General features: G+C 38.5%; 1 protein-coding gene across 1 annotated transcript; it reads right to left on the bottom strand.

Annotated features, from left to right (window-relative positions):
• Positions 1-4,372: 4,372 nt before the first annotated feature.
• On the bottom strand, positions 4,373-22,018 carry LOC106945484 (protein sprouty homolog 3). The gene is made up of 2 exons (XM_015029190.1): positions 21,340-22,018; positions 4,373-9,521 (listed from the first exon to the last, which is right to left on the bottom strand). Exon 2 carries the CDS (start codon positions 9,440-9,442, stop codon positions 8,558-8,560), a length of 885 nt encoding a protein of 294 aa, XP_014884676.1. The 5' UTR covers positions 9,443-9,521; positions 21,340-22,018; the 3' UTR covers positions 4,373-8,557.
• Between the last annotated feature and the right edge of the window lie 133 nt (positions 22,019-22,151).

The following is a 22,151-nucleotide window of genomic DNA, read 5'->3' on the forward strand; positions in this document are numbered from 1 at the left end:
ATCCATCCATCCATCCATCCATCCATCCATCCATCCATCCATCCATCTTCTGTTTATCTGGGGTCGGGTCACTGGGTTAGCAGCCTAAGTAAGAAGGCTCAGACTTTCCTCTCCCCAGCCTCTTGTTCCAGCTCCTCTGGGGGAACCCATTACATTCCCAGACCAGCTGAGAAACATCGTCAGCGTGTCCTGGGTCTTCCCCAGGCCTCCTCCTGGTGGGACGTGCCCAGAGCACCTCACAGGGAGGCATCCAGGAGGCATCCTGACCAGATGCCGAGTCACCTCAACTGGCTCCATTCGACATGAAGGAGCAACGGCTCTACTCTGAATCTCTTCTGGATATCTGACCTTCTGACCCTATCTCTAAGGGAGAGCCTAGACACCCTACAGCGAAAACAAATTTTGGCTGCTTGTATCCGTGACCTCATTCTTTTGGACATGACCCAACACTCCTGACTATAGATGAAGGTAGGAACTTAGATCAACCGGTAAATCAAGAGCTTCGCTTTTTGGCTCAGCTCTCTCTTCACCACGACAGACCGGTACAGCACCGCTTCACTGCCGACGCTGCACCGATCCGCCTGTCGATCTCCAGCTCCATTTTTCCCTCATTGGTGAACAAGATCCTGAGATACTTGAACTCCTCCACTTGGGGCAGGACATCCTCCCCGACCCAAAGAAGGCACTCTATACTTTTCTGGCTCATTTATTTATGCATTTATTTCTATAGCTATGACTTTTTATTTTATTTATTGAGATGATAAAAGAAAGAACCTTGAACACATTGACCAACAGGTTTTGCATGTCATTCAACACGTTCTCTCTCTTGGTTTTCTCATCCAGGGTTTCAGACACACACAGAGACACACACAGACACACACACAAATAATACACATGCACAATAAAGTATAGGTGGTAATGTTAGCTAGTTGGTTAGATAACTAGTGTTGGCTAACTTTGAAGAAGGCTAATATGTTGATTCGTGACAATAACGCTGTCACAGTACTCAGGATTGACACACAAACACATTTGTGAGATAAAAAATAAAGATAATACTTATATGTAAGAGTTCTTGCTGTGTAAAATAATATTATTCAGGGGTGACACTTAGGTCTCAGTGTGTTTGGTTCACAAAAAAATGTTTTCCTGACAGTCACAGTTGGTAAGAAACAAAGATTCCCATTAAATTCCATAGGAAATGAATTCAGGTCATTTTGGACCCACTCACGGAAGAATGGGGGTAGTAACATAAACCATGCTATTTCTTAAAATGTATAAAAGGTAAATTAAAAATTTGAATTGCATGATATCAGTAACATGTTTCTTGAGGAATACCTGGAAAATGAAGTGATGAAAACTTTTCATTACAAAGATATTTCAAAAAGATGACCTCACCGGGTCAAGAAGGACCCACTTACGCATCAAAGGGTTAAAAATGTGTGCCCATTTCAAGGGAAATAAAGAGACTTTCAAATAGTATAACATTTATTGTCAAGAATCATTATTACAATAAAACAAATTCATGCACAAACAAATTTTCTCACTCTTTCTGCTAATATACTAAGATGCAATAAAGACACTAAGCAATAGCTGTAGAAAATATGGACAAACACTTTCATTACACAAGTTTTGAACTTAAGTCCTAAACAACTTTAGTGCATTTCCTGCAGCTTCTTCAGGGTTCATCTTTTCTTCTTCTTGGGTAACAGATGTGAGCGTGACATTCTAGGAGTCATGTCATAATTGTGAAATTAAAAGTTATAATTTTTAAAGTGTCTTTGAACAAAGCCGGGTTCCTTATGCAGCGGCTTCCTGTCCTTTATCCGCCTTTTACTGGGTTCTTTCACTTGCCTGTGAGAGTCAGTGATTAACAACTGCATGGACTCTTGATGGGCAGGTGATTTTTGTTTCAGGTTTCTTTGACGTAGGTTTAGAAATGATTATGCAGCTGTGGATTTTATGCTAATTTTTCTATTCTATAATAGAAACTTTGACAGTAATGGAGACTGTTCAACTGGTTTTTCTGCATCTTCCTCAAATTGTCTTTGAATATGTGCTGAAAAATGTTGGGATGGAGGGAAAATTGTAAGTATTGTTTTACCATTTGATTTGAGGACAAAGTGCAGATCAAGTCCCGATACGGCTATGATCTTGATCTCTGTGTTTGTGACCGAATGTCACCCCAGACATGGCACCACAGAATTGTGAGCTGGTAAATGGGGTTTATTGGTAAAAGCTTGTGGCGAGCGTGCATTATTGATGTTCTTTATGACACTTTCATTGCTCACACACAGAGACGGTCGGCAGAGTGTGTGTGTTAACTTCTATTTCACGTATAGCTGCATGTGCAGGGCCGTGTGTTGAGTGTCGTCATGGTTTGTTTGAGGTTGCTGGGGGCGGGTGCAGAGGAAAAGATGCATTTAGTCTGCTGAGAAGTATTTTGATTTTAGGTAATAGAAAGGGAACAAATTTGCATAAAAAACACAACACACTCTGGTGTGTTCCCACTCAAATATATTTCTTCTAGGACTCTTTTTGTGTTTCTGTAACTCCCATCCATTTATATTCACTTCTTTAGGAAGCCATTAGTCTGAGCCAGCCATGATTACTTATTTATGGGCCCAGCAGAGTACATTGAGGGGAGTGAAGCACCAGGATGGGGGAGCAAACTGTTGTTTGACTCCTCCGTTGGATTTTAACTGCAGATGATATTAACGTTCACAACAACGCCAGCAAAAACACAAGCACACTGAATCCACACCCTGTTTCAGGAGATGTTTAACTTGATTGCAGGTTAGGGACATGAGGTCAGAATGGGTCATGTTCGGGATCTTCATAGCAAATGAAGCTTTAGGGAAATCAGACCCACTAATGGACACCAGTAGTGATCCATTTGTAAATCAAACAATGTTGGAACGCAGATTGTGAATGAAGGGTTATCTGAGGCCAACATGGATGCTGGAACGCAACACAACACTTACTGTAGGCATTTAAGTGTCAAAATATGTCAATTTAAATTTTGGTACTCTATTTTTGTTTTGGTACTCCTCATCCTTTCCCCTGCTCCGCATTTTGTTTTGTATGCAACAAGGAAAAAAAAAAGTAAATTGGACTGTCTTGTTGACGCCGTGGTCGCTGTTATTTTTTGGCTTGTTACTTTGTGTAATATGACGCCCCATCAAACATTTCTCTTTACATTGTAAAACTGATACATTAATAATGAAAATTTTATTAATGACCCACCTAACTTTAAAACTGATTTTGCAACGTAATTGTGTTTAATTATATTTTTCTGTTTTTAATAAAAATGACCTTGTCTTTGGACTTTTAGGGGTGGAGCTCTAAGGGTGAACAGAAAGGCCTACTGGCAGGGACAGATCGTATGTGATATTAAGAAGTTCATAAGACATTGTTATGTTTGGAATTCATATTTTATGTAATTATTTGGCAATTACAATATATTTTTATTGGCTCAATGCAGTCAAATATGTTTTCAACTTTATTTTTATTAGTATGTTTGAGACTTATCAGATAGCAGGCAGATACTGAAACACTTCCTATCAAATTAAGAGAGTGCCATTTCAAAAGAACCTGATCTCAAGCGTTTTACAATTTGAAAGAACACAGATTAACATTTAACTCCAAACATCCCCCATCGATTGCACCGATTAATTTTCTTGCAGCACTTCTCCAAGTATGAATATGAAAACAGCAGCCACTGACTCTGAAGCAATCCCTCACACTGAGCAAGAATGTAGAAACAGTGTGAAAAGAAACTCTCATTTAAAGAGGAAGAAACCTTCAGCAGAAGCTGGCTCATTGTGTCTGTCTGCCGCCACCGACTGACGTTTGAGAAGCAGCTAATGACAATTATAGTGGCTTCATTTAGGTAAAACAAACACAACATACAGGAGTTTGTGTTATGTGAATAATTCTTTAATAAAAAGTAGCAGTTCCACAAGCAGATGATTTCACTTATAACAAGACATATTCTCATGTTATAAGTGAAATCATCTGCCAGTGGAGCCAGTACTTTTTTTTATCAATATTAATAAATTACTGGCTTAAGCTCCTAAATTTTCCTGAAAAGTTACTTGTAAGTTAGTTTTGCTTTATTTCATTAGAAACTAGACGAAAAATGCTTTTTGTGTTTTTGCAGTGTGCCAGGTCCTTGCCTTGCAGTTCTCAGTCAACCTTGGCTTGCCTGCAAGTGCAATCCTGCAGAACGTTCATGAGACGGTTGATGACTCAACCGTAGATGAGACAGGATGAATGGAAGTTAGTCTGGCCTCATCATTTGAATAAAACTGTCATCTTGATTACTGGTAAGATGGAACAGCTGCATGATAAAATCAGACCATATGAACTCAGCTTTTGTTTGAAAACTGTTGTTTTATTGGTTTGTCTTTTGCCAGGAGGGCAGCAGCAGCCACACCACACTGAGAGGAACAAAGAAACTCAAACAACAACATTGGTGCTCTTGGCTTTTCACTGAGTGCTGTAAAATAAATACAACATGGTTAATGTTAGCACAATTGTTGCAACCATTCAAATAAATATATAGATGAAGCAAAGACAGCAGTGAAACCAACTGTGAAATGCATATTGCCTTATATATATATATATATATATATATATATATTTCTTTATATATTTGTTCTATATACTCTCCCTAGATTCTTTAACAACTTACAAGATGCCAATTAGCACCAGGAACGATGCTTGCTACAACCGAAGGAGAAGTGGAGTGGTTACTGTGGGAACCTTCAAACATTTAGCAGCAGACAGATTCCTGACGATGCATAGGATTGAATTCATGCAGACACATACAGAATCATCTGGTCAGGGGAGTTGAGGAGGATGAGGAGCAGCAATGTGGGCCAATCAAAACTCTTTCAACTGAAATTAGTTCTTAGTCAATGTTTCGTCATTTTTTTTAATTGCAAATTGAAAGTGTTTCTTATGATTTTACAGAAAATGTATCTATTGAGGTCAGGATTGAAATATAATACTTGCAAGAAGCAAAAACAGGAAGACATTTAAGACGTGAGGAAGCAAGGAATATGAAGTAATAAAAAGAGGACGAAGAATAAAAGAGTGCACTGTAAAGAAACATGAAGAAACGTATCTAATTTATGGTAAAATATCAGCAGCTGTGGTTGCCAGAATCTTACTGTATTTATATGGTAAAATTGGAGATGATTTTTTTTTTTTACATTGTAAACAGGACAGAAAGAGGGACAGAAGGATGAGGAAGAAAAAGCAAAGTGAAAAGAGGGAGTAAAGAGAGAAAGGAAGGAAGAAAATGGAGGATGAAGAAGGAAAATGGGCAAAAGAGAAGGATAGAAGGAGAAGAAGGAAAGGGGTAGAAATGAAAAAAGAAAATGAGAAAAAAGATGGAAAGATGCAGGAAATCAACAGGAATAAAGTTAGGAGAATCATAAACTCAGTTCATGATTCAGAACATTAATATTAGTTTGCCAGGATGTGCCAATAAAATATGAACACTTAAAAACTATTAATTTAAACTAAGTTTGTCTGGAACTGAGTTTGGCTGAGTTTGGCTTCTCCTCCACAGTTCCCCTCTCTGTGTGTTTCTGTACACAACAAACCAAACAGCTAAAGAGTTCAAGCTAAAGCGTATCCAGAATGAAACAGTTGTTCCTCAGATGGTCTTCACAAGCACCAAGGTTTGACTGCAGGCATTCAGCCACTGAAGCAGAGATTCTGTGCAGAATCCACCCAAGTCCACAACAATGAAGATGCAATTGAAAAACGTTATTTTAAAAATGTTTACCCGAACACGCCAGTGTTTTTAAATCAGGCACCCAAGCTGTTCTGCTGCTTTTGAAGCATAGTCATTCACAGTTGCATGCATATACCAGCAAAGTATCAAAAATGGCTCCAATGAGGAACTTCTTTTTTGTTTTCAGAAAGCATGGTTTTATCTGTCTAGAATATAAAAATGGGTCCTCATATGTATCCTCATTGATGTGGACGTAACACTTAGGGATTTGATTACTGAGCATCTGATTATGTTGTTTGGACTATTTGCAGTAATTATGGCGGAGACAATAGTAAATGCAGAAAAAGTTGCAACATTGTGACTTAAAAAAAAAGGAGGAAAACATTTATAAGTCAAAACTCAACTTTCAGTGTAGGATCAGTGATGTATGGAAAAATCTAGGGCAACTCTCAGGCAAAAACTGGACAGTATCATTTCATAACAGAGACATGAATAACAAATGCTGCTAAAATAATATTACAGTGCTGGAATATGTGTTTCTTATTATTTTTATTATACTCAGAAGTTTTCAAGTGCGTATCGTGCAGAATAATATCCCTTTTTACCATTTCTGTCTTTATTAACTAACACAACAGGCCTATGCTAGCTGGTCAGGCTATCTGCTCAGGTACCAGGGCTGCAGTTGGTTTGCTAACAGACATGACATTTCGGACACTGCACCTTAGTCAACATTACCATGATTCTTGGCATAGCTCATTTTCATCCTTTGTCCTAAGACAAAATTACAAAAGGAGCAAAAAAATAATGAAACACCTCAGTGCACAATGAAAATAGTTGTTTGAGACACAGACCTTCATAAGGTTTTTCTGATGTGGCTCACTGTGGGACCAGGTGCACAAGGCAAAACCCATTTGTTGCTAACTGCACATGTCAGCTGGGTGTTAGACTTGTTTCTAAAACCCATCATGCTTGTGAGAGTTGCCCTAAAAGTTTCAGAAAAGATCACAATTGTGTAGGAACACAGGAAATTTCTCACTTTAATGGAAAACAATATTACTGTCTGAAAATAACACTGAATAAAAATAGTTATACAGCTGAAGGTCCACAATTACATATAAAAATATAGCAAAGTAATATTTAACATATCAGGTCAGTGTGTACGTCTGTGCTTATTCATGCACAGACAGGCTAAAACGTATTCATTCTTAAACCTACACACACACACACTGGAAAACATATGCACACGCCCAACCCTTCACACAAATACACACCCATACTCGTGTGACTGTTGTACTCATTCACCTTAGATGCTCCCTTTATGAGAATGTCTGCTGCATTTCTCTTGCATTGAAACCTGAAATAAAAAAGGATGACCTCATTGCAACATCAACCACCTCTTTTTCCCCTTCTTAGCATCCCTCTCTCCATCTGCCAAACACCACAACTCCTCCTGCATCCTGTCCACCCTCCTCCCTCCCTCCCACACTCCAGTCTTCTATGGCCCATTAAGAGCTAACAGGAAGCTAATTGCCTGTTTGATCAACTCTCTGTGGGCCTGGAACTAGAGGCTTTTAGCCGACTGAGCTTTAGAGGGAAGACAGATGAGGCAGGAGGGAGATACAATATAAATGCCTCGTGTCTACTTTCTAGTTGGATTGTCTTAGTTCTCTTCCATCTGTCTGGGTTGAGCCTTCATCAGATGTCATTATGACCGAAAACTTCAAACGATCAAAAGGCAAGCTCTTCTCGTGGTAATTTTGCTTATTAACAAATCTAACCCTCATAAACCAAGGTATTACCTGATTGGTGGATGAGTAAATAGATAAGAAAAAGAGGAGTGGAGAAGGAAGATGGAGTTCGGTCAGTGGGGTGAGGCTGGCGACAGACTGACTTCAAGAGGAAACCTGACCAGACTCCTGGAGCTTGACTAAAGCAGCACAGCTAAAAATAAAGACAAGGGAGGCTTCTTCTGCTGACAAAACAACACACACACACACGCACACGCACACACACACACACACACACACACACACACAGGTTGTACAGTAGGAGGAGACACACAAACACATTCGCACGCTACCTTGACACAATGGATGCATCCTCTCTGGTTTAATAATCCCCAGTTCAGTTCTGGGTGGAAAACATTGTCCATCCACCTCACAGTGCTTTTCTTTTACAAATGAGCTTAATAGCATTTAAATTCACTTAGTTAGTACAGTGGATGGTCCCATTTTTTGGTTTCAGATTGTGAAGACAGTCACTTTATGGCCTTTATGCTTTGCTTAGCCCTAGTCAAGCAATCAATGTAGCAAAAAGATTTAATTTGTTCCCTTTTTGTCCTTAGATTGCAGTAAGTGCTCAGAACATCACTTCAGGATTAGTTTCAGTACTTGCTCTGAAATTCTGTTTCTGGAGAACGGAACTCCTGTTGGCGAGGATTGTACACACCGTCACGGGTCAGTCACTCCTCTCTGTGCTCCACTCGAACCTTCTGCAAAGGGTGGGGAGGAAGGAGGTTTAACAATAAATAAATAGATTTTGTCACGCTGAGATAACAAGACAGAAGGCAAAGAGAGGTTGTTCTTGTCTGAGAGTCTGGGTTAAAGGTAGAGCTCTTGTTTTCAGGCATTAAGTCTCCAACATGAACAGGCACAGTAGGTCTTTGGTCCCCCCTGAGTTGGAGATCTAAATTCAAAGTGTTTTAGGAGAACAACACTTTACGTTGGGTTTGTTAGGTTGGTATTTATAGGCAGGTGGACCACAATGTCACCAATTTTTTTGGTTTGATTTTCTCCCCCAACTCTAAACGTGTCATAGTGACTTTTCCAGGTCTTTGCTTCGTAGCGGTGGGTGACCGGCGTTAGGGTTGGAGGCAGAAATTTTGCGGCAGACTGTGTTGGTGTTGCTGCACCTGCAGCCAGGCCGTGTTGCTCGGTCATGTATGCACTGGCATAGTGCAAGACACATCTTGGCAGGGGGGTAGCAGCAGAGGCAGGGCAGACAGAGTGCCAGCAGCGCCATGGTGCTCCAGCGAGCGCAGGCATGGGCTGCAGAGCAGGAGCATGGCCGATCAGCGCAGTTATCCTCATCATCTTGGGCAGAACAGTGATAGAACAGGCCTTTCACACAACACAAGCATGTACCATACTCCACGGTGCTCTCGGCAGAGCAAAGACAACGTTGTTCACAGGCCCAGCATGAAGGCAGGCGGCGGGGGCTGCAGCATTCTTGACACTTGCAGAGGCCACATCGTTCACAGATGAACAAATGTTCAGCTTCCTCATCTGTCAGGCCTTTACCAAAGGAAGTGTTGGACTTAAGCTCCCCTTTAGGCTGAGAGTGGATGACTGAACTGAATCCGGAGTGAGAAGGCGTCAAACCTGTCAGAAGCCGCTGATCGGATGTGGCACTGGTCCGAGAAATCGAGGAGCTTATGGTGCTGGAGCGGCTCAGGTGTGCCAGATGAGCATGCTGCTGCTGACTTTGACTGTGGGACAGAGCAGAGGAGAAAGAAGAAGGCTGGGGGTGATGGCTGTATACTATACGGTCCTCGTGGGCATAGTAAAATCCAGATTGGGATGCCGGTTCCAACGCCACTGGTCTGTCCACATAGTCATTGTTCGCCCGGATGGTTCGTATCTGGTCAAGTGAGAGTACTGAGTCCTGCTCATTTCTCAGGGAATGAGTGTGTTCCATCCTGGGGAGCCAGCAGTGTGGCACCGGGGCCGGATGCCAGGGCAAGGGGCTCCCAAATCTCAAGGGACATCAGACATATCTGCAAATACACATAAGAAGAGAGAAAGCTGCTTCAGTTGTTGGTGCTTGAGTTATCTGAGACGAACAAAAGTTGTCAAAACATTTCAAGTCCAAGTTTATTTGTGTAGCACATTTCAGCAACAAGGCAGTTCAAAGTGCTTTTCATCATAAAAACGTTATGCAGTCACCAGTTATGAAACAAGCAATAAGCATTACATCTTGTCAATTGTCATCGTCAAAATCATAGATACTGATCAACACTGATCATGTTGATCAGTGTTCCATTTAGAACTAACCAAAGACAACTCCAAACAGGCAGGTTTGTAGCCTTGATTTGGAGGAACTCAGTGTTTCAGCTGTTCTGGTACTTTCTGGAAGTTTGTTACTGATTTGTGGAGCAGAGATTTTTGGACATTTGGTTAATTAATTTTGGCAGCAGAGGCTACAAACAATCATCCACCGTGTCACTCTGACCGTGGAGGATCTCTGCTTCTCAAACTAACAGTTATTAGTCTGCCAGAAGCAGAGAGAGGCGACCCGCTAATTCAGCATCTGTTAAACACAGCTGCTGCTGCTGCTGCTGCTGCTGCTGCTGCTGCTGCTGCTGCTGCTGCTGCTGCTGCTGCTGCTGCTGCTGCTGCTGCTGCTGCTGCTGCTGCTGCTGCTGCTGCTGGAAATCACTCCCATCTGCAGACTGAGGCTAAATCCTTCCATTCCATTCTCTTGAATTAAGTAAAGTTTTTTTAGTGCTACTTGAGTCTTTACATTAGTGTGTTTTCAATAAAAATAAAAAATATAAGTATATTTAAAGTTTCTACCTTCATAGGAGTAGTTTTAGTATCACTTGGGGAAAAGCGTAAGTCAAAACCTAATGCAGTTAATTTTAGTATTTTGATGACCAAAGATTATTTTTAATGATGCAACTCTGAAAACCACAGGTAATAAAGCCCAAACATTTGGCATCAATAAATGTCCATGGAACTGAAGATATGTGGTTTCTGTGGTTTGAATGTGTAAAAACAGTTCGGTGGGTGTGGTTTCCTGGCAGTGTTACAGATTTCTGTTACAAAAAGAGAAAGAAATGAAAAATCCCTCCTCAACTTGTTGAGTTAATCTCTTCAGAAGTTTCACTTGGTTTGGACATCAAACTGGACATAAAACAGCAATTGTAAAGGCACAAAGAGGACGAAATATGTTTAAGACGAGCTGGTTTATACTTTTGAAAGTTTGGTTGTCTCATAACAGAACGGTAATAAGAGGTGGGTGGAGACCAGCTGGTCGATTAGTAACTACCGATTGTTTAAAGAAATACTCAAGTATAATTTTTGAGGAAACATGGCTTAGTATAAAGTAATCAGAAAATTATATGGAATTAAATCGAATTATTTGATAATTAGATTTGAGAGTAAATATAGTCATAAATTGCTATAATTAATCCAAATTAAAATAGGTTTGAACAAAATGGCAATATGTGGCTGCAAAAATGCAAAAGACACACCATCTGCAACAATCATGCAGCAAGGCATAAACACACAGTAAAATATCTGTCCATGCAAATCTCCAAGGTCAAGAGGTCACTGCCTCACCCTATAAAAGATAAATGGAAATGTGTTTTGAACAGAAGATTGTTAAGATGGTTAAAAGAGTAACAACAACAATACTATATAACCTGGTATTGTTTTTGAGGCAGGAAAAATATTTTATAAGTTATCGGCATGAAGGGAGATGATGTTTGACTCCAAATATATGTGGCACCAGAAGCTAAAGGCACATAGTCAAGAAGAAATAGAAGGACTTTGGAAAAAGTTGTGTAAAAGTGACAGAATTATGTTTATGCTTTTATCCAAATTGAGTTATTTATTTTTTCTATTGCTTTTTTGACCTAATGTAGGTGGATAAAACCCAAGAACAGCAGTTCATCACAGGAAAGAGAAGTACACTGATTAATTAGCACTTTCTGGGTAACAAAAAATACTGAAAAAGCCCCATTTACCCCTATGTATTAAAAAATATACAGAACAAATTGTGGCATTACAGTTTCTTTTTGACTCAGTGTGACCAGTCAGCCCCTTGGTTTCCTCCTTCCGCAGGTCCAGCCATAAAGCAGCAGATAAGGAAGGATGGGGCTGGTTAGACGAAGATGCATTTTTCAAATTAGTTTGAGAGGAGAGGTCCTGGTGACTAATCTCATCAGACAGAGCGGTGGCTGCAGCTCACTCCTACTCTGCTCGCCTATCAGACCATCTAATTGTTAAAAGGGAAGAGGCCTGTCGTTCATTTTCATGACCTCATATTTACTTACAACTGATGCCACCCTGAACATGGCACAGATCCCGGAAGTCATGAGAGATGGTTGAACACAGCAGAGCCTAATTCTTTTCAAGCTCAACTAATTGGAGGGAAGGACTTTCTGCTCCAATATAATTTTTCACTCAGGATATTAGACTAAGGGAGGGCTACACTTCTGCAATTTTGTTTTACACTTTTTGCTTAACTCAGTGTTTTCTTGTTTTGTTACGTTTAAAAAAAAACTGATTAGAGGATTGATTTGTTTTTTTGTTTTTTTTAAATAGCTGAAATAACCATGTCAGGCCAGGAGGGGGCGACAATAATAATAATAATATCTCTAAATGCAAAGAAGAAATCAAACATCGCTGGTCATTTTCTGAGCAACTATAGTTTTATTTACTTGTTCATTTTTGCACTATTGAATCAGTTCAGTCCAAAACACAGTTTTATCCCAAAGGGAAACTAAATTTTATATTATTCTAAACGTCATTATGGATGATGTTGCTGTTGGGATGGATGGGCCTCTGGTAGCAGTCAGTCTTGCACCAAATCTGAAGAGGCCTCTGGCTTCTTGACACACTGTTGATGTTTGACAGTCTTATGACTTTTATGCAGATCCGTTTCCAGGCAGAAAAGACAATATTTCATCTTCTGGATGACACCATTAGTTACTGGGAAGTACTGTTAATCCATCTTCTTCGCTTTTACTGCTCTTGCGTATTAGTGAAATTCCCTCCTAACTGGGTTTCTAGCCTGTGCAGTCAAAACTCTGATCATCCAGAATGTGCTGCCACATCTGGCCAGTCTGAAAAACAGACATGTATTTATAAGTTGTTTTAACACCAGCCACAGCTGAAACAAAGTACTGGACATATGTGACAAATAAGATAAAAGAAAGCATAAAAATAAAGTGACAAAGTTAAGCATATAATAATGAATAAAAGAAGCTCAATTCAAAATGCAATAAAACGACACAGTTAAACATATCAAATCAATACCAATAAAAGTTAAGTACAATCAAGTCTCAGCTGGGTTTTCTAATGGGTTGTAAAACTGGACAGTGAAGGAGCCTGTCGAATAATAATGGTACTTTCACCACTAAGCTAGCCAGATGTAGAGCACATTCTAAAAATAAATAAATACATTTCTACTACTATTGTGATTTGTGGCATGAGCTAAATACCCACAGCAGCACTGCTGAGGCAGTGAAGGGGTCAAAGGTTCACTAAAGTCTTTACAAAACGTTAGAGAAGAAACTGCATTACAAAGATAAAGGAAGACAGTTTAGAAGATCTGGAGACGTTTACAGCAGGATTAATCTCACAGATCACTCTCCCATTCATAATCCAAAATGACAACTGCCAACCTGGCAAGAAATGAGTTCTTACTGAAATGGCAGGTCGGGCAGGTACAGCATTAATCAGAAAAAACACCCCACAGTCACTTTAGAGGTGCTGCAGAGATTTGTAGCGCAGGTAAGACCATTACTCCCCCTCTGAGATCCTCCAGACTAGTGGCAGCGACAATTAGCAAACATCTGAGCTACTTCTCAGTCCAACACTCATAATAAGAATAGTTGTAAATGGCCTCAGAAATCTTGTTGTGATAACCTGAGGAAGCCAGAGCTTCAGAAAGAGTAGGAACATCTGAAAGAGACAGAGACCAATTTCAAGAGATCAAATTGTGAAGTCAAATTTCTGTGAAGTTATGTTTGATATATCTTGAATTTTCATAATAATTGAAGTTAACATAGTTCCTTGATTGTGCTTAAATATGATTATGCTGAGTGTTACTGTTGTTTTGGCTGGAGCTGCTTGGAGGTCTGTTATCAGTCCTCTGTCCATAGCAGCTGGGAGAAGAGTTGACGTGTCTGCATGTGTGTGTGTGTGTGTGTGTGTGTGTGTGTGTGTGTGTCTTAACGGTTGGTTAAGGTTAGGCATAAATGCATTTATTAAAATGAATCAAAGTCAATACAATGTCCTCAGACCAACTGAAGTACAAGGGTATGTGTGTTAAAGGAAGTAGGAGGGTGGGGCAGGGAGCATCCCCCTCTCACATTACAAGTGGAGCTGAAGGATATGCGTGTGTGTCTGTGTGTGTTTTTTATGAGTCACATGTTTGTTATTGTCTGAGGATTCTGGAAAGCTGGCTTCCCAAAACACGGTTTCCATGGAGACATCTTCCAGTAAAAGGGTGTGGGATACAATCTGCAGCAGTCACTTAAACGATGGCTTTGTTTAAACATATAACCAATATCGAAAGTGAAAAAAAAATTAATAATGTTTGACCTTAGTACGTGGTATGGCATTTATATATTTTGTTTTTGCTGCTTGTAACTTATAGACACTACAAAGTAAACTGCTAAAATTTGTTACTTGTAAGCAGCAGGTGGCAACCTGCTAACTAATCACACAGCAGTGCATGTGTAACGCCACTGAAGTGGTGTTACAGAACTGTTAGTTCAGGGATGCACAACAGTTTTTATTTGGATATATTCCAACTACACATTGTCCTTTCAGTTGCAGTTAGGGGGTTGGAATGGATACTGTGTTGGATTCATGAACAAGGAAAAAAAGAACATGATGGGTGAGACTTGTAAAAGGTATTTGCTGCTGTATGTTCACCCAGATATTCACATTAACACACACTTTTTCCTTTCACTCAATTTTCTATGGATATTCTTGGAAACCACTGTGGTAGCATCAAGTTGGTGACTGTCATTTACAGCCTGATGGACAAGTGTCAACTCAGCAGCCTTCCCAACAACATGGCCATGACTTAACGTTTCTTTAGTATTCTTATTTTCTGTGGTAAGGTATGATTTTTATTTATAATTATCTTCAAGCTAAAATCATCACAATTAACAGAACACCTGAAATGTATATTTTGCTTTTTAATTTTGTTGCTTTTTGTATTTACACCTTCTCATAATAAATTACAGACTTGTGAGGAATTTGAAAGTACTTTATTTATTCTTACTTGATCTGCTCTAATTAAATATCTGAAACACTAAAGTAAACTTGAGATTGGGTTAAGGATGAAAGCTGCAAATTCAGCTGAACTAGATTCTGAAATAATTTTCAAAAAATAAAAGGTGGTGTGTATCCTGTTAAATTAGATCCACATTGTGTTGTCTAACATCTGTAAGTAAAATTGTTATGGAATTTGAACGGTTAAAATACTGATAGAAACCTGTTATTAGGTTGTCACTACATGTCAGTTGCCAAATACTCTTAATACTAGATTAAAATCACTGACGCCATGGTCAGTTTGAGTTTGAGTTTCAGTCTGAATTTCCATTTGATAACACAACAAGAACGCCTCCTGACATTGGAATTCTGACCTAAAAAACATTTGAGTTCTCCAAGCAAACCTCTGGCATTGTACTGAAAAACCTCCATTTGTGATATTACGTCGCTATGGCTACTTGGTAGTTGGCGCTATGCCAACTACCAAATACTCTTTTTTGGACATAGATCTGGACCGTGCTGAGCCTCCACTTAGGTGATTTTCTGACTTGCACTTTGACCATGGTCAGGTTTGGCATCAAGTCATCATAGGATCAAACAGAAACGGATGAAATTCCTGCATACAACATAGAATAAATTTAAATAAACGGCACTGTAGCAGTGGAAACTAAGAGGGAAAACTGTGAAAGAGGGAGAGCTGATGTTTTCAGAAGCTGTCAGCAGTAACCTGAGGAAGGCGCTCTGGGGGAGTATCAGTAATGACTGAGCCTCTACCCTGGGACACACTCACACACACTCTTTTCCATCACTTCTTGCAACGAAAACACCATGTCTGTCTTTGCTGCAACATAATTATTCAACACATCAAATTTCTAATCACTATTCAGTGTGGCATATGTATTTTAAACACATACATGTATGACACCCATCCAAGAAATTAGATTTTTTGTCTTTTATTTGAACTGTAATTTATTATTACAATTATTATTTTTATTACAGTTATTCTTTCATATGTGGAAACTGTGCAGCCTGGCACTTATTCTTTTAATGGTGTGTAACTTACAGTTATTTTATTTTGGTGTTTAATTTCTGTCTTCAAGACTACAGTTCATACTATCCTGTAATATGGCTTAGACTGACAGGGCTTCTCTGTTTTACACTGATAATTACGTTTTTCAGCTGCAGCAGCTCTCCCATGGGTTTCATCAGGGCGTAGTGTTAGTTACCATAATCCTTCCTTTACAAGCCTCAAAATGTTTGTGTCAAGTTTTTTGCATTGTGTAATATTGTTACCAATTACTTTTCTGATGGTAATCTTTCCATAAACATAAATGGTGATATTTTTTGCAGTCTTAATCATATCACTCTAGTTCTGTTCTCCCTTCATTGGCTTTATACCGATTTTGGTTTACAGTTTAAATTTACATTGTTTTATAAAGATTTTTCAAATATGATAAACAAGTCAGCACATAAGTCCTATCAGACATTAAAAATATATATATTTCTATCATATCATGATCATATTTTCTATCTTTTATCAATATGTTTATCCTTCTTGGAAGTGATATTAGCATTTTTGAGTGGTGTAGCCAGAGTCCTAACTTCAATTGGAAAGAGACTCTCTTTCCGATTCTAAAAAACAAAACAACAAAAAAAATCAACATTTCAAAAATTCAATTGAAGGTTTACAAAAACCTTCAAATGAATCAAACTGAGCTCCTCCTGCAAGTCAAATCACCACTAATTTGAATTTAAACAGAATAGCACAAATAAAGTCTATCATGAACTCAGAAAAATACAGACTACACAAGTCTATTAAAGCAACTACAGTGTAATTAAATTGTTTAGTTGCTTGTACATGCATATGTTCTTGTTTGAAACATTGTGCAAACTCAAACACCCCAGAGCAAAGCATTACAAAAGGAACATCCCATAATCAGGATGCCAATGTAAGGCTTTAGAGACCTCCTGCTTTGATTTGAATGACTGTCACTATCAGCTGTCTGAGTAATGGGTGAATTCTGCAATAAGCTCCATCCAACGGGCTGAATGTCTCATTAGCATGCAAAGTGTGTATCCATGACAACTGAAAGAAAGGATACAGTCCTTTACTGTATCCTTTACTGAAAGGATACTGCAGTCCTTTAAAATATTATTAATTTGTACACTAATATCAAAGTCACAACAAATTATGTAATCATTACACAAAATCTTAGCAAGTTTTATTGGTCTAGTTTCTAGTCCAAATTTCTTGGTACACTTCAAATGACATAAAATTAACTTACAAGTAACTTTTCAGCAAGATATTAGAGCTTGTTTTATGTCAATAATTATTTAATATTGATAAATAAGTTTCTGTTCCATTGGAAGGTTATTTACCTTGAAACAAGAGAAACATATTGTTATAAGGGAAATAATCTGCCAGAAGAACTAATTCTTTTTCATCAATATTAAGGAATTATGAATTTAAAACAACCTCTTATATCTTAATGAAAAGTTACTTGTAAGTTAATTTTATGTCATTTGAAGTGTACTGTGATATTCAGACTGGAAACTAGACCAAAACCACTAATATGTTGTATTTTTTCAGTGTAGAACTCCAGGTTAAATATACTAGATTGTATATATAGTAGACAATGACACACACATGTTTACTGCTAATGTAGCTGCCCAAAGCAGAAAACAGTGACCACATACAACTAAGTCACTTTTTCTAAATTAAAGCAGTGTTTTTGGATTTGCATACAAATAAGCACTTTATACATTTTAAATTTTAAATTTCTGTTGATCAATGCATTATGAAGGCCTTAAAATACCCAAATCTTAATCTTGGGCATCATTCATACAGCTGACAAATTCTATACAATAAAAAATATTGTACACAATTTAGTAAAGTTCTTCAAATATGAATATCAATATTAAATAAACAAAGTAAATGCATCCAACATTTACTAAATGAATCATCTGCTGTCTCAATTTTCATGAAAAGAGATGCTGAGTAAAAATTGCACTTCTCTACAGCAAAAGGGGTGAAAAACTTATCAGCGGACCCCTTGTCTGACTTCCTGACTGTCGCTGAACTTAACCTGCTGAACTTCACCGATGTTAATCATCTTTTGCCGTCAGATGACATCATGGTTTCAAGCTATTTTCAAACCAACAGCACAGTTTGGAATGAGGAGGGGTTGCCCTTCCCTCTCCTCTCTTTTCCCATTTTCCTTTCCTCCTCCTTCCACTCACTCTTTCAACTGCTTTTCACCCATTCAGTCCTGCTGACCTTTCCCTTAACTCTTTTGGCCTTTTTATCCTGTTGTGCCTCCAGTTGCCAAGTTATCAAGAGGAAATGAATTAAATTTTATGAACTGCAGTGTTTTTCAAGAGTGGCAATGCATATTAATTTTATTTTACTACCACCAAATGTCTTGTTAGTTGTCTTATAGTCTAACATAGAAAACATTTTTGTTCATCTTTATGTACAAATACCCCAAGTGTTTCAAACCAGCAGAATTCACCAGGTCAAATCTTTTAATGTCATCACTTCAGATTTTTCTGGTTCTCTGATTTTCCCTTGAAGGACAAGTCTGGCACTAAGACCCAGGGGCCTTCCTTCCAACGCCCTCTGGGAGCTCAGCAGAATTCAATGACAATAAACTGGACGAGATACCGGATGTGCCGAATCTGACCCCAGCGGAAAGACTGAAATAGACACTGCAGACCAGAAAGTCCAGTCAGGGGAAGGAGGAAACGAGGAAGTGAGAAGAGCCAGAGAATGAGGGAACCAAGTTAAAATTATGAACATGAAACAAGTAGAGACTATATGAGCCAGTTGTTTACATATTCAAATAAGTTAAATTTTCATTTTATTTACATTTATTTAACCAGATGAGACAGTTGATATCTAGTTCTAATTCACTCTAGCTTACTATGATATTGCCATACAATCAAAAAAGAAGAAAAAAGTGAGGCATAGATGGTCTTTAATTCTAAAATCCTCTGAGGAACAAACTCAACCAGAGACATATGCTACGTAACCAATAATATGTTTAGTTTGAATGTTGTAAGATCATGAAAAAGGAACCAGACTTTAAGCAAAAGGTTGGTTTTCACAGATGAAACGATTGGTTGCACAAATTCAATGTTCATTTTCACCTCAGTTTGTGTCTTCATAAATTGGTCACACAGTACCGTGCAATATTTGTTTGTAAAAGTATTGCTTCAGCTTCTGAAAGCCTAAAGTGAACAGAAACATAATTCAATTGTCTTTTTTTTAGTTTATTGTTATTAGAACAACAGTTTCCAATTCTCTCTGGTTTTTTAACATGCAACTGGAACACCAGAGGGCTGGGAGGAATGTCAAACCCAATTCAGTTACAACTTTTAAGCGATCATTTAATGGCAGTACGATACAGCTAGCATAACATGTTAGCTAAGGGAAGACTAGCCAGCCCTTTGCTCATTTTAACTGTCATTTTGTCATTTGATAAGTTAAAATATGCATATAGGTGTGAAGTAAACCACAAAATGCTAATGTTTTCCCCATTTAGCGTTCCAAACTCATTATTGGAATTAAGTTACATTATAACATGTTAGCAAAGGTAATGCTAGCTAGCTCTTCAGTCATTTTGGCTTACTAAAAGTTCAAATTGACCATCAGAATGGGTAAGAAAGAGAAATTAAGTGATGATTAAAGTCATGGTAGACATACAGACTGGAAGGGGCTAAAATAAGCATTGAGGAACTATTTTCATTTAGGATGAAAAATCTAACATCATGGATGAATGAGTCTTTCAAGATGGAAAAGAAAAATCTATGGAGAAAATCTGAAACCAAACAGCAAAGAAATCTTAAGGATTTAGATAGTTTCTGTTAACAGCAGTGGGTCAGAATCAATCCTGCAAACCACTAAAACCTGGTGAAATATCTCAGTACTTTTATCTCTTTCTCCAACAATTTCTAAATAATGCTGCAATGAGATCAAATACTTATTTCACACAATGACTTGCAAACCATGTTTTAACTTGAATGTTGTTAATTTCTTTCTCAAGTTTTTTTTTTTTATTTTATTATTATTTTTTAATCTGGTCTCTGCTTAAATGAGGAGACTTTAAGAAATCAGCAGGAGATCCAATATTATTTTTCCTTCCAGTGCAGTTTTTACTAGAATAAAGTGAGATGTGGCTTTTTCACTTTTTCTCCAGCACATCTTTCTTTTTTATGTCTTCCCCAAAGATTGATGTTCGATACTTGCTGAATGAAATGTTGCCATCCTTTAGCTGTTTTATTGTTGAATAAATTAAGAAAATATTTGCTTCGTATCTCCGCTCCTTTCTTTCCACCCTTCATTCTTTGTGGATAACTTCTTCTTCTGAACATCTGTCCATTTGTCCAACTATGGTGAACACTTCTTCCCAATGCCCGCCCATTCCTCCCTCCCTGCATCCGGTTCATTTCCTTTTTTCCGTTCTTCCCATCAGTCCATCCCATCATTTTCTCATCCACCCGCCCCTCCAGTCCCAACCCAACGCAGATGGGTATTGACGTTCCACATCCGACCTTGAGGACGATCAATCCCGGCCTCGTATGTCCCCAATGCATTTACATGTAAACTGCTCTGGAGCTAAGAATTGGTTTTAGAAGTGGAACAGCTGGAATAAAGTTACCTTAACTTCATCCCAAAGCTGCTGAGTAAAAACTTATCTAGGCATTTTACGGGGTTATACTAAAGTGATGAAATAGATGCACCACAAGGTTAACCATATTTATTTAAAAAAAAGACAATTTCCTATTGCTAATTACCAACTTCTTATGTGATGCAACAGATAAATTTCAAGATGAGCAGAAACATCTCCTACTGATGAAACCTTCCTGTTACTGATGGTGAAACGCTGTATACTGGCAGTTTTATGCTGTATATTTGTAGGTCTGCATGTTGAAAAGTGTTATTTTATTATTTTAATAAGACTCCTAAAATATGTACAAAAAATGTTTTTTACAGTGTTAACAATGCTCTACAACCATTTGCATTTGTATTTTTTCTCACCAGTATTGTTGTTTCCCTGATAAATTTCAAGTCATTAAGCTGTTTTTCTCTCAGATATTGATTAATGAGACTTTAGAGCAGCATTTGCAGAATTTGTATGTTCTGTTCCATGATAAAATATATTCAGGAGAAGGAGAATTTAGAAGGTTTTTATTCTCAGGGATGCACACAAACATGAGCAGGGTGTTAAATTACCGTGTAATGCAGCTGGTTGTTAATTAACAGATAAAACGACAGGACTTACATGTAGTTAGGTCACCTTGGTTATTTTAAGTGTTGCAGATTTAAACAATTATTCCTGAGAGATTGTTATTTTAGTTACTGAAATTTTAAAACTTACACTGATTCTTAAGTACAAACAAACTTTAAACAGAGTAAATTTTAGGATGCAAACTCTGCTTCCACAGAGTTACAACAGGGAGTTTGAGTAGCTCTGAATTTTCTCGAGAATCTTGAAACAATTCTTTCACTTCAAGGTCAGGCAAATCACCAATAGATCATGATGAGATCGAATGGCAACAGGATGAGTTTATGCTTACCTCTGATTGGAGGGAGATCCATTCTGCAGCGGTGTGCCGGTGCGTCCCGGATGTGAGCGTGCAGAATCCCTACAGTTTCTTTTTGTTAAAACACATATAGATAAACCTGGTGTTGTGGTCTTGTCAGTATCTGTTTCTGGGCTGGGAGGATGCTCTTTCTCAGTCAGAACCACCCTTCTCCTTTTCTTCTTCCTCCTTCTCGGAGTGTTTCTGTTCCCGGGCGCTTCCTCTCCAGGTCACCCCGCTCTTCACCTTCCAAAAATAAGCCAACTAGTCCTTTTGCGTAAACTGCATAAAAACAAGTACCCCCCCACCCCCCAGCCCCTCTCTGTCCTTGCTCAACAGAGATTCACTTTGGAATGGCTGCTCCTGATGCTGGAATCGTGTCAAACAAACAGGCACATATATGGCTTTGGTATATTTTGTCTGCAGTTCTCAGAGCAGGAAATGAGTCTTCAGATGCCTGAGAGTGAATCAGAAATATCTCCACACAGGAGCAGAACTTGCAGTGTGAAAACTTGATTGCAAACAAAAAAAGAATCTGCTTTTAGAGTCTGAATGAGAGGAGATACGAGTCAGGATTGCTAGGTAAAAAAACAAATGTATTCTTTGTTATTTATGAAAGCTCTCCCTGTCTTTCTGTTGTAGTTTCCTCTCCTCTTTCTAAGAGATGAATGACTGAGAGCTGCATGCAGTCTGTGTCTCTCTTTCACACACACACACACACATTATCTCCAGTCAGCCCTCCTCCTTTCCCGTCTCCAACTCCTCCCTCTTTCATCACTGAATTCAGCTCAATTCACTTAACTCAT

The sequence above is a fragment of the Poecilia latipinna genome, unplaced genomic scaffold (genome assembly GCF_001443285.1).
Source record: "Poecilia latipinna isolate Pla-1442-1.1 unplaced genomic scaffold, P_latipinna-1.0 Scaffold146, whole genome shotgun sequence".
Classification (NCBI taxonomy): Eukaryota; Metazoa; Chordata; class Actinopteri; order Cyprinodontiformes; family Poeciliidae; genus Poecilia; species Poecilia latipinna.

Excerpts from the sequence above, each read along its gene's own strand:
- LOC106945484 (XM_015029190.1), bottom strand. The coding sequence starts at position 9,442 with ATGGAACACACTCATTCCCTGAGAAATGAGCAGGACTCAGTACTCTCA.